This window comes from Bos grunniens, chromosome 16, assembly GCF_055505025.1.
Source record: "Bos grunniens cultivar Pamir isolate PY7600 chromosome 16, Bosgru_T2T1.0, whole genome shotgun sequence".
NCBI classification, from domain to species: Eukaryota; Metazoa; Chordata; class Mammalia; order Artiodactyla; family Bovidae; genus Bos; species Bos grunniens.
Window position 1 is genome coordinate 19,919,024 of NC_141180.1, and position 13,496 is coordinate 19,932,519.

At 36.8% G+C, this 13,496-nt stretch overlaps 1 protein-coding gene across 5 annotated transcripts in view; it reads right to left on the bottom strand.

Moving 5' to 3' along the window:
- TOR1AIP1 (torsin 1A interacting protein 1) overlaps positions 1-13,496 on the bottom strand; it is a 43,985-nt gene that overhangs the window by 25,674 nt on the left and 4,815 nt on the right. For 2 of the 5 annotated variants that reach the window (XM_086343549.1, XM_086343547.1), the window contains exons 3-4: positions 8,719-8,778; positions 7,322-7,366 (exon numbers count right to left, since the gene is read on the bottom strand). In XM_086343549.1, the coding sequence (XP_086199675.1) occupies positions 7,322-7,366; positions 8,719-8,778 (105 nt within the window). Of the gene's footprint in view, positions 1-1,806; positions 4,116-7,321; positions 7,367-8,718; positions 8,779-13,496 lie in introns of those variants that run through there. The other 3 variants (XM_086343550.1, XM_086343548.1, XM_086343551.1) reach the window with 2 other exon arrangements.

Below are 13,496 nucleotides of genomic sequence, written 5' to 3' on the forward strand. Positions count from 1 at the left end.
TGGTCTGCTCTCATTCTAATGAATTCATCTTATTTATTGCGTTCTTTAGGTCCAGAATTTGTTTCAGAATTTTAATGTCTTGGTAAGGTAGTCTTTCTGCCATTAGTTTTATCAGTGAGCTCATTAAACTGAGTTTTATTATATCTTTGAGTATCTTTGAGTATTATATCTTTATTATATCTTTGACTATCTTCATGATAACTTTTTAATTCTCTAACAGATTTACAATATTTCATGACTTTTTGTTTTTGGAGATCTGTTATTTTCTTTTTGTGGTATACTGTTACTGTGGTTCTTCATGTTGTTTGATGATGAACTGTTCCTCTGTAAGCACATTTGATATTAAATGATAGGTTAGCAGTTAAGACTCCTTTGTTTTCCAGTTGGTGGCACTATCACATGGGTTTTGTTTTTCTTACCTGAGCTGCCACTGGTTACATCTATCTGAATGGCATTTTACAGACTCCACCTTCTCTGTAAGAGGTGTGACTGTGCCTTTGTTGTAGTTTTTTTGTGCCACCAGGGTCATAGCTCCTTGCTTGTGCTAGAGCCTTTGTCATCACCAGGATGGTGGGCTCTTTCCATTCCTTGCATCTGGGATCCCCTGAGACACAAGCTCCATCATGAGGGAAGATGATGGAGGGGGCAGAGGGACTGGAGTCACACAGGCAACTCTACCTTGTCTGTTATAAGGTTTGCAGGCTCTGCCACTGTGAATGGGAGGTGATGTGGATGTGGGCACCTCAGCAGCTATTGAGGTGCTGCTATTTGGGGTTTTTGGGATCCCAGGCCCCACTGCTGCCATCGACCAGTTACTTGTGGCCTTGGGTGCCAGGCTGGTTGGTTCGCTCGAGTCATGCGTATAGCCTTTCTTGCTGTTTCTGGGTTCTCTGTCTCTGGGCTCTGCTGTTCCCATCAATGGACCCAAATCGCAGCCCCATTTCCACTATTACCTCAGTTCCCCTTCCACTAAGTGTTACATTTCACCCATCTGTAGATGCACAGATGTGTGGAACTCTCCAGCATCCTGTTGCTTTTAGCAGAGACATCTTTGTTAAGCTGTGGATTTTTCACTGGTTATGGAGTGAAGGGAAGACAAAGGTGGATGTTTCACACTGCTGTGTTTCTGATGCTGGTGTTCTATAGTTTTTTCTACTGTTTTTGTCTGGTTTTGGTATCAGCATAATGCTGGCCTCACAGAATGAGTTAGAAAGTACTTCCTCTGCTTCCATTCTCCAAGAGACTGTAGAGAATTGGCATAATTTCTTCCTTAAATGTTTGATAGAATTCACTAAGAAACTCACTTGGGCTTCATGCTTTCTATTTTGGAAGGTTATTAATTGTTGATTCAATTTATTTAAGAGATATAGAGCTATTCAGATCACCTATTTCGAGTGAGTTTTGGCAGATTATATCTTTCAAGGAATCAGTTACATCTCATCTAGGTTATCAAATTGGTGGGCATAAAGTTGTTCATAATATTCCCATGTTATCCTTTTAATTTCCATAGGATATACAGTGTCCCCTCTTTAATTACTGACATTAGTAACTTGCATCCTACCTTTTATTCCCCTCCATTTTTTTCCTTCTTTTTCTTTTTTTCTTAGTTAACTTGGGCAGAGGCTACACCTTTGAAGGATAGGTTTGCATGGTACAATATTCCAGGTTGGTGGGTTTTTTTCTTTGAACACTTTAAATCTTTTACTCTGATCTCTTCTTGCTTGCATGCTTTCTGAGATGTTAGATGTAATTCTGACCTTTATTCCTTTACAGGTCACGTGTTGTCTTCCTCAGGCTTTGTTTAGGTTTCTTTTTTTTTTTTTTTTACTTTTGACTTTCTGTGGCTTAACAAAGATATGCCTAAGGGCATTTTTATTTTTGGCATTTATCTTTCTTGGTGTTTGTGAGATTACTGGATCTGAGTTTAGTGTTTGACATTAACCTGGGAAATTCTTAGTCATTACTGGGCTTCCCAGGCGGCTCAAGTGGTAAAGAATCCACCTGGCAATGCAGACGCACTGGATGCAGGTTCAATCCCGCAGATCAGGAAGACACCCTGGAGGAAGAAATGGCAACCACTCGAGTATTCTTGCCTAAATCCCAAGGACAGAGGAGCCTGGCAGGCAATAGTTCATGGGGTAGCCAAGAGTCGGATGCAACTGAGCACACAGTCATTAATATTTCAAACATTTTCTCTGTTCCTTTCTTCTCTGTTATTCACTGTATGCATATGTATACCTTTTGTAGCTGTTGCACAGTCTAGCATATTCTGTATTATTTAGTCATTGTTCTCTTTGCTTTTTGGTTTTTAAGGATTCTGTTTTTTAAATTGAGATATAACTGATATTTAACATTGTGTATGTGTAAGGTATATAATGTGTTGATTTGATACATTTACATATTGCTGTATTATTATCATCATAGCACTAGCTAATAAATCATATCATATATTATCATTTCTTTGAGAATGCTATTGATATTCTATTGCTAGAGAGTCTAAGCCACGTCCACTCCAATAAGCCCATCAAGATTCTTCATTTCTGTTAGTGTTTTTTTATCTGCAGCATTTGACTCTTAGGATTTCTACTTCTTTGCTGACATTGTTCATCTATTCTTGCATGTAGCCTACTTTATCCATTAGAGTCTGCACCATATTAATCATAGTCGTTTTAAATTCCTGATCTGATAATTCTAACATCCATGCCATATCTGGTTGATACTGCTCTATCTTTTCAAACTGCTTTTTTGCATTTTGTCATGTTTTATAATTTTTTCTTGATGTACTGGGTAAAAAGAATACTGCTGTAAATAGGTCTTTAGTAAAGTGGTGGTAAGGTGTTCAGCAAGGGGCAGTATCCTGGGAGAAGGGAAATATCTTCCAGCTCTAGGTGTCCACTTTTTAGTAAGCTCATGCCTCAAGACCATGAACTTCACAACAGTTCAAAGATTTTCCCCTTCCTGTTTAGGTGAAATAGAGAGCTCAGAATTGTCTGGAGTTGGGTTTATTTCCCATCTCCCACCCAAAGTCAGCTGGGCTTTGATATAGTAGGTTCAGTTCTGTTCAGTTCAGCCGCTCAGTTGTGTCCAACTCTTTGCAACCCCATGAACCGCAGCACACCAGGCCTCCATGTCCATCACCAACTCCCGGAGTTCACCCAAACTCATGTCCATTGAGTCGGTGATGCCATCCAATCATCTCATCCTCTGTCGTTCCCTTCTTCTCCTGCCCTCAATCTTTCCCAGCATCAGGGTCTTTTCCAGTGAGTCAACTCTTCACATCAGGTGGCCAAAGGACTGGAGTTTCAGCTTCAGCATCCGTCCTTCCAACGAACACCCAGGACTGATCTCCTTTAGGACATACTGGTTGGATCTCCTTGCAGTCCAAGGGACTCTCAAGAGTCTTCTCTAACACCACAGTTCAAAAGCATCAATTCTTCGGCGCTCAGCTTTCTTCATAGTCCAACTCTCACATCCATACATGACCACTGGAAAAACCATAGCCTTGACTAGACGGACAGGCTCCAGTTAAGGAGATTTCCTTGAGGGCTTGTCTTGTTAAGAACAGAATATCCTGACATGTTTCAAAATGCTGCCTTTCTCCCTCTACCTTGCAGAAGTATGAAGAGATTTTTTTTTTTTTAATGTGAGCCTGGCTGAGCCTCTGGAGGTAAATTTCACAACACAGTAGGGGCCCGCCATAGACTGGGTCCTGTTGAAATTTTTTAACTCTTCAGACTTGTCCACACAGAACATCCAACAATTCATTAACTGCAGTTCAGGTTTTCCTACCCTGCACTACCTCCCGCAGAGGCTTCCACTTGTGAGTCTCGGCTCTAGCAAGCTATGACTTCCTGTATTTGCCCATTTCTCCAACCTTGGGGGCAGTTTTGACACAGATTTGACCTGTGTCATTTCCTCTCTTATGGATCTAAGAAGAGTTGTTGATTTTTCAGTTGTCAGTTTTTGACTTGTTATTAGGCTAAAGTGGTGACTTCCAAACTCCTTACATGTGGAACCTTTTAAAAAGTCTCCGTCAATAATTTTTTGAGTAAATGAATGAATGCAGGGAAAGCTGAAAAGTGAATTCTTTCTAAAATGAGAGGTTTCAACAATACCTAAATGTAATACAGTAGCTTTGTTAAAATCACATTTATATTGAGGCATTATGTTTTATATAGTTCAAAAATTATTTGTTGTAGCAAAATTTAAAGCTGAACTGATTTTTGAATCTGTATTAATGGAAATAAAAGTATGTTGAAAATTTACATTCATTCACCAAACTATCAGAAAAAACAAATAGTACAGTAATCCCTCTTTTTTCATCCTGATAAAATATATTTCCACAATACTTTTGCAAATCTGTGTCAATTGTCTAGAGTAAATTAACTAATAATCAATCCTTCCTATACCAGGTTGCCTACAGTTCAATCTCCCTTCTTTCAGTTTATGTTAGTTATGTCAATTAGTTTTAATTAGCACAATGAAGGATTTAGAAGTATTTTTAAATCAGCTTCTATAAGGGAGTTCTGCACTTACTTTTAATACTTTTAATATGAAGTATTAAATAAATCATGGATTTAATCTATTTTTGAACACTTTTAAGACTTTTAATATAGGGTCTAAAAATCCTTTCTTTAGAATTCCATGTTCCTAACAGTAAATATTTATCAGCACTATGTAAGACATAAATAATAATTTGTCAAGCAAGGCTATCATGGTAACATCATTAAAAACAAAATCAGTATTATTTTGTGCCTTATAATCCAGCAGTATTTTATGAATTAAGACACCTTAAACAATAATACATTTTATATAGTTGACAAATACTCTTCACTGTAATAGGCTTTTGTCCTGGTTATATACACATTTTAAAACATAGTTCTCACTCTAGAAACCCAAGTCTACCAACTGAGAATGTCATTCTGAAAATCATTTACCACAAAATAGTTCAAGGAGCTGCAGTTACTCTGAGTGTTGTTTCTAACGTAGAGGAGTTTCTCACATTGCCTGAACTGTAAACGTAAGAGTGACGTTCTATTACAAGACAAACTGTAGTATTTATAACTCTCCTTCTCATTTTGCCTGTTCTGCATCCTTCAAAATTCTAATGCCATCGCCATTAAACCTTCCTGACCTCTTCCACAGAGTAGGGCTCTTCTCTACCATATGCATATACCACTATGTTAATGCTTGTAACAATTTTTTTACCCAAGCGGCAAAGAATGTATAGATAAATATCCAAATACAATTTGATGATGAATCAGCAGTATCTATGACTATATAGCTTTTAATTTCATTTCCCTCTTTTGTCATTCAGCTTCCTTTATTCCAAACTTCTTGGCTGCTACATGGGGGAAGTTAAAGCATTAAAAAAAAATTTTTTTTTAAAGTATTACTCTTTCCTACACACATGTGAAAACTTTCAAGGCATTAGAAGTCTATTTGGAGCAATAATATCCTAACCAAAAAAAGGTTATTTAAAAAAAATTACAAAGGCTGTGGCTTTTAGACAAATGGCAATAATTAAATGTGCTATTAAGGAGATGTCATGTTTCTAACAGTTTCAACCAATTAGGAAAAGGTACTCTCAGAAGTTTAAGGTCTTTCTGTTTGTTATAAAAAACAGATCACTTAAAACCACCTCCTCTGGTGAACATCAACCATTATCTGTATCACTTCCTGTTCACTTTCTTTTGTCTGGTCAGTTTTAAAGAAAAATACAAAGTCCCAGGATATTTCTACTATAGGCTTTCTTATTCCAAGAGATTTATGGAATGTGTTGGTGTGAGGCGTGAAGGGTATTCAAGGAAATACAAACTTCATAATTGTGTTATGTCTGGGGACAAAGGCATGAAGATTCAAAAGTGAGACGATCATGCTTTTTCAAAGAGAAGACAGGAGTCACTGTGTCTCCTTTTTGTGTTGTCAGTAAAACCTAGTGTGGAATGTTCAATCTATGTGTGGACATATATCTATGTCCAGGCAGTTATTTAACTCTCTGAATTTATTCTTAGAACAAATGATAATTTAGGTGATTTGCTGTCTTTAGGTCTGCCATTAATGCAATTAGAGATGGGTAAACTTTCTCCATCAAGGACCAAATAGTAAATATTTTAGGCTTCTCTAGCCACATAAGGTCTCTGTCATATGCGTGTGTATACATATATATATATTTATTCCACAAAATGTAAAAATTTTTCTTAGCTTACCGGCTGTATAAAAACAAGACCACATGTCAGGTTTTACTCAGAGGCTGTACTCTGGGGATCCCCGGTATAGATACCTTACTATTCAATGCCAATTATGCTTTGGAGAACAAGAGAGTGGCGCAGCAAGAAGAGAATAAAGAATAGTCTGGAAATATCACAAATGTTCAAGCTCCATGAACAGCCATTTTATACATTTCAAGATTTACTAGCATTACTATTGGGGGAAAAAAAGGGATGTCATTCTTTATTGATCTCACAGAAATTTCCTTTAAGCTGGAAAGTACTTTTTGTAAAGTTAGTTTTTATTATAAAGTACTTACAGAAATAATTTCTAAATCTAGCATAGAAAGAACAGAAAAGTACTAGATTATTTCATCTACAAGTTTGCTTCTATTTAAGACTCTATGACTTAAAAAAAAATCCTTTTTTAAGTTTTTACATAGAGCATTTGAGAAGCTGGTAGGTAAAAGTACAAATGATAAGCTGCATACTACAAGGATCATTTTCAGTACCCAGACACTATAAATTCTGAAGTCTCTAAAAAAAATTGAGCTTAAGTGGAAGACAAATTTAAACCAAGCTGCAACTATTTATAAAGAAAAATGAAGCTTCTCTCCTTTGACTCATCTCCAAATTTAGAAAATTTGTAACTTAAGACTAAGTCCAACCACAATCAATGTAAGTTCACTTAAAGCCACAGATCTTGGTAGCTCAAGTCCTATATCAAGGCAAATCCTGAAAAGAATATAAACCACTTCAACAAACATGGCAAAGGACACAACTTACTACAGAAAAATTTCCAATTCACTTTCTAAAGCAAGAAAAAACTTAATTGGTAAGTTGTTATCTTTTTTCTCGCGATAGTGTTAACAACTGCTAATAAAAACTAAAATATAGGTTATGTATTTTCTTACGTGAACTTAATAATATAACAAAGGACATAATTTCAGAGAATAAAAACCAAGGCTATTGGTCATAAAGACACTGTCCCTCAAGCTGAAATAATGAACAAAGTAATATTTTCAAGCCAGTGACCAAATGAAAGTACTCCTGTATTCTACTGCTAATTTGAAGCCTCAAAGAGAACCTATAAGAATTAGAGATAAACAAACCTAATTCACTCATTTTAGCATTTCCATTTGTTTTGTGTGCCGAATCTGTAAGAGAGATAGCAACAAAATGATTAGTGCTTAAAAGGAAATGCATCATATGGTTCTTTACCACAGGTTCATCATCAAAACCCTAACAGATTTTTATCACTTAAAAGGACAGTCATTTATCAGAAAAAAAAAACAAAAAAACAACCTAACTCTTTTTAAAAGAGAATAACTGAGAAGTAGAAACCTCATGTGAAGGTAAATGTTTCCTTTTTTAGTTCCCACAATAAAGCACCCTTATGGGCTGGGAAACTCTAAAAATGAAGTAGATCTCTTGGAATGACATTCCTAGTTTTCTTTCATAGTCATGAAATCAATTTAAGGGCAATACTCTTCTACGGTCTTAAAGTGAAAGTTGTTCAGTCATGTCCAACTCTTTGTGACCCCATGACTATACAGTCCATGGAATTCTCCAGGCAGGATACTGGAGTGGGTAGCCTTTCCCTTCTCCAGGGGATCTTTCCATCCCAGGGATCAAACCCAGGTCTTCTGCATAGAAGGCGAATTCTTTACCAGCTGAGCCACAAGGGAAGAAATGCCGTTAAGGCAGGAAAAATTTATAGCCCTGAGCCACAAAGCCTCAGTCTTCAATTTTTTATTAGCATTATACTGGGAAGAATAAAAAGTCCCTGACATTAATTTAAAACCATTTTGCTAACAAAAAGAATCATAGCAACATACAAGGACACAACCTCTAAAAAAGAATGAAGAAATTATTTTATACACTTATATGGAAGGATGTCTCAATATATTTTAAGTAAAATCAACAGTAACAAGGTACAGAAAAGAGTAATTATTGGGCTAAAATGTGGGTTAAAAAAGACAGGAAAGGATGATTTATACATGAATTCCCTTATATCTCCATAAAATATCTCTGGAAGACTGCCTAAGAAACTGACAACACTGGTTGCTTAAGGAAACTGGGTGGACAAACAACGAAGGGAGCTGGGAGACTTTCCATCGAATATTTATAGAAATTTTGAATTTTGAACTATATAAATACATGTTCCTGCTGCTGCTAAGTCGCTTCAGTCATGTCCGACTCTGTGCGACCCCATAGACGGCAGCCCGCCAGGCTCCCCTGTCCCTGGGATTCTCCAGGCAAGAACACTGGAGTGGGTTGCCATTTCCTTCTCCAATGCGTGAAAGTGAAAAGTGAAAGTGAAGTCGCTTCAGTCATGTCTGACTCTTAGTGACCCTATGGACTGCAGCCTACCAGGCTCCTCCATCCATGGGATTTTCCAGGCAAGAGTACTGGAGTGGGGTGCCATTGCCTTCTCCAATAAATACATGTTAAGTACCCTATTTAAAAATATGAGAAAGCTGAACCAACAGACAAAACAATCTCTTACCAGATCTTGAGCTTCTTAGAGGAGGTCTACGCAGGCTGATTAGAGGATCTTCACTCATCACTAATATGGGAAGAGAAAAAAATAAAATACATATATAAAATTCGAACATATTCGATTTATTATACAATCACCTATTTAGTCAGCAAAGTTTTTTTCTGAGCTCTCCATTATGCTAAGTATGGGAATACAATAGTGAACTAGAGAAAGGTTTGCTGCCATGAAAAACATATGGGTTTGATGTAAAATTTGGCAGTTTTTCTCACCAGACCATATTGTATAAAAAGAAAGGAACATCAAATAAAACTTCTAAATGTCTCAATTAAGAACCAAAATCTGTACCGTAGCACCAACTCAATTATCTATTCCATTGTGGCATACCCTCACTGTGGATTATTTATGTTAAACTTTGATTTGAGGGTTAACTTCCTAAGAGATAATACATTCCCTCCAATTATTTAACCCTGTGTGTTTCAGCAAATACAAGCTCTAATTTAAAAAAATATGTTATCGTTAGCCATAATTTATTTCAGACTGTCTACAGTTCAATGGCACAGGGTTAACGAGGAAGCCAATCCCATTAAATAATAAGTTAATGTTAGCCTAGAAATCCAAGGTGTATGTCCTCAAAGAGCCTCGCACAACATAATATAAAACCCAATCTATATTTAAATTTGGATTATATTACACTTAGTTTCATTTGTATCTATAAAAAAAGCAGTATGTTTGGCTTTGCGTGAGAAGTGCAAAAACCATGCTCTGAACCAGCTATCACTGACCCCTCTCCACTATATTGGCTGCCTATGTTTGTTCTCATAAAACTGACTTAACCCCATTTCCTCTTCACAGCATCAAGAAGAGAAATCCTGAAGGGACATCCATTTATTTGTTCTAAAAATACTTATTGAGCATGTTTTTGTACATTTTAAAGACAGAGATATAGAGAAGTACTTAAGTTGATTTTATGTAGCTCGAAAGGCAGAATTAAGATCAAGAGAAATTTACAGCAAAGTAGCTTTTAGTTCAACGGTAAAAACAAAAGCAACCAAATTATTAGTGCTGTCTCCAAAACAGAACTGATGGCGAGGGAGTGATTTCCACATCACTGCAGATGATCAACAATGCATGAATGGATGTTAACAGAGGGACACCTACACTGATAGAAACTCTGAGTACATGACTCTCCTAAACCTTCCAGCTCTAAGATTCTATGCAATGTATCAGTTGTTAGCATTCTACATAACACATATTTAGAACTTACATAAATAGCTTTAAAAAGAAATACCACATATGTCTGTTACTCTTATTATTACAATGACTTTCCTCTTTTTTTCCCCCTATATTCCCATCCTTTGCAGGTTTAATTAAAAACTAAAACTCAACTTTAATCTATAGATACCAATTACTATTTCAGACCCCATCTTTTCATTTAAGCTTTTCTTGTATGCTCTACCAAATACATAGCCCTATGTAAGAGGGGTTGAAGGACAGAGAGTAGCAGAGAGGGGTATTAGGGAATAAAATAACAAGGATTCTTCTTTCGTAGCAATCTCCTTCCCTTGTTTGCTGCTCTTGCTCACCACTGCACCCCCAGAATCTAGCAACGGAACTAGTATAAAGTAGGTGCTCAATAAACATCTGGAGAATGAATGAATTCTGTAATTACAGCAGTCAGAGAATCAAATGTTCATGACGAAATGTTGTTTAGTCACTCGGTCATGTCTGACTCTTCTGCAACCCCATGGACTAGATGGAGTGCACCAGGCTCCTGTGTTCATGGGATTTCCCAGGCAGGAATACTGGAGTGGGTAGCCATTCCCTTCTCCAGGGGTTCTTCCCAACCCAGGGATCGAACCCAGGTCTCTCACAGTGCAGGTGGATTCTTAAATCAGCTGAGCCACCAGGGAAGTCCCTTGGTATAGGTCATCATTTTTAAGGACATTTTTGGATAAAGTTTTGTCAGACCACACCAGTGGTCCTACATACAATTACACCACGATTTTGAACACCAGAGTTGAATTGAAAGTCTGCGATTCTACAAGGAGGAGGAAGAGCCTATATATTTTTTTTAACTGAAGTACAGTTGATTTACAATGTTGTATTATTAAGTTTCTAGTGTATAGTAAAATGGTTCAGTTCTATGCTGCTGCTGCTGCTAAGTTGCTTCAGTCGTGTCCAACTCTGTGCAACCCTATAGACGGCAGCCCATCAGGCTCCCCTGTCCCTGGGATTCTCCAGGCAAGAACACTGGAGTGGGATGTCATTTCCTTCTCCTCAGTTCTATGTATCTATATATATATATATATATATATATATTCTTTTTCATATTCTTTTCTATTATGGTTTATTACAGGATATTGAATACAGTTTCCTGCGTTATACTGTAGAATTTTGTTGTTTATCTATTTTATATATAGTAGTTTATATCTGCTAATCCCAAACTCCTAACTTATTCTTCCTCTACCCTCCTGCCCCTGTGGTAACTGTAAGTCTGTGAATCTGTTTCCGTTTTGTAAATAAGTTTGTTTGTATCATATTTTAGATTCTATGTACAAGTGATACTATATATACGTTTTTCTCTTTCTGACTTATTTCACTTTAATATGATAACCTCTAGGTCCTTCTATGTTGCTGCAAATGGCAGTATTTCATTCATTTTTATGACTATTATTCCATTTTGCACATGTGTGTGTATACATACACACACACACACACACACACACCACTTTCACGTCTTTATTCTATTCATCTGTTGATGGACATTTAGGTGGCTTCCATGTCTTGGCTATTGTAAACAGTGCTGCTAAGAACCTGTGGGTGCATGTATATTTCTGAATTAAGAGTTTTCTCCTGGTATATGCCCAGGAGTGGGACTGCAGGATTATATGGCAACTCTATCTTTAGGTTTAAGCAACCTCCTAGTGTTTTCCATAGTGGTTGTACCAATTAATATTCCCTCAAACAAGGAAGGGCCTATCTTAAACTTGTACTTAAAGTAGTTTTCCATCAAACTGACTCCTGTTTAAGTAATTCCTCTGCTAGACAGACTTTCAATTCAGTTCAGTTGCTCATTTGTGTCCTACTCTTTACGACCCCATGGACTGCAGCAAGCCAGGCTTTCCTAACCATCACTAACTCCCGGAGCTTGCTCAAACTCATGCCCACAGAGTTGGTGATGCCATCCAACCATCTCATCCTCTGTCATCCAATTCTCCTCCTGCCTTCAATCTTTCCCAGCATTAGGGTCTTTTCCAATAAATCAGTTATTCACATCAGGTAGCCAAAGTTCTCGAGTTTCAGCTTCAGCATCAGTCCTTCCAATGAATATTCAGTACTTTACAAAGCTTGTAAAGACGGACTTTACAAGCGTTCATTTAATGACTTTCCTAAACATTCTCCTTTTTTAAGAGGAATGACAGAGGAGCAAGACAAGTAGTAGATATAGTATGATTTTTAAAAGCACCTTTTATAGTAAAAGAACCCAGAGTATCTCAAATCTCCCCAAAATGCACATATCTTTATGTCTAGTTATATTGTAGCACAATATATTCCAGGTAATATGTGCCTGAGTTCCATCAATCTACCATCTACATTGGGAAATGTTTTGTCTTTTGCATTATCAACCATAGCATGAGCTTTGTCAGAAAAAGAAATGCTTAAGCAAAATTTTATGAACTTCACACTGCCTGCAAAGTGCCGTGAGGGAAAAAAAAACCCCACCTTACAGCCATATGTTTTACTGTATACTAAGTGATTTTGCAAGTATTGTTTCACTTTTGCAGTGAGCTTGTGAGTTAGGACACGTTAAGTCATACAGATAAAGGCCTGAGGGTCAACATGGCTAGCTAATATGACCAAGGTCCAGTGTTCTTTGCACAACATTACGCAGCCATGTACCTCAATAGCAGTCCTAAAATACAAGCTTAATGTGAACCCCAAAAGACTGTACGAGACATTCTATTGTTTAATAGTTTTATAATGGTCTGTATGGTCTATAGGCTGGTGCTCAACTGTCTTCATTATATCAATTTACTTAACCCCATAAATTTTATAAATTTATTGTAGATTTTATTTATTTTTGCTGTAGATTTTAAAAATGAGAAACTTTTGCTTTTCCAGGCATAAGCGTCATGTAATTGAAGCTACTGTAAATAAAATTTCAAGAATATAGTTTTCTCAAATGGCCTGAAAAATGTGATTATAGAGCCTATCACTCAAAGCATTTTTCTAAAATAGTTTCTAATCTTAACACAGGAACACAGGCTGTTCAAGGAATTAAGCATAAAGGGTGTGTTATTTGGAACTGATCCTTAACCAGATATTTATTTACGCTAAACAGAATAGTTTAAACTACAAAGCAAAATCTTATTAGCAGGAATGGGTAAGAAAGTAAGTCAGGATTTGGGTTAAAAAAAAAAAAGCCACGGATGATCAGTTTCAATAGCTACAGTCATTATTATTGTGGATTTCCTAATATCAAGAAAAGCAAACTGAAAATAAACAGAACCAAAAAGCAAAGGATACTATGCATTAATAACTGAACTTAATCCTTTCCCTTGCTTTTCAAAATAAGTTTTAAAATGGCTACTATCGTCACCCTGTTTATTTAACTTATATGCAGAGTACATCATGAGAAACGCTGGACTGGAAGAAACACAAGCTGGAATCAAGATTGCCGGGAGGAATATCAATAACCTCAGATATGCAGATGACACCACCCTTATGGCAGAAAGTGAAGAGGAACTAAAAAGCCTCTTGATGAAAGTAAAAGAGGAGAGTGA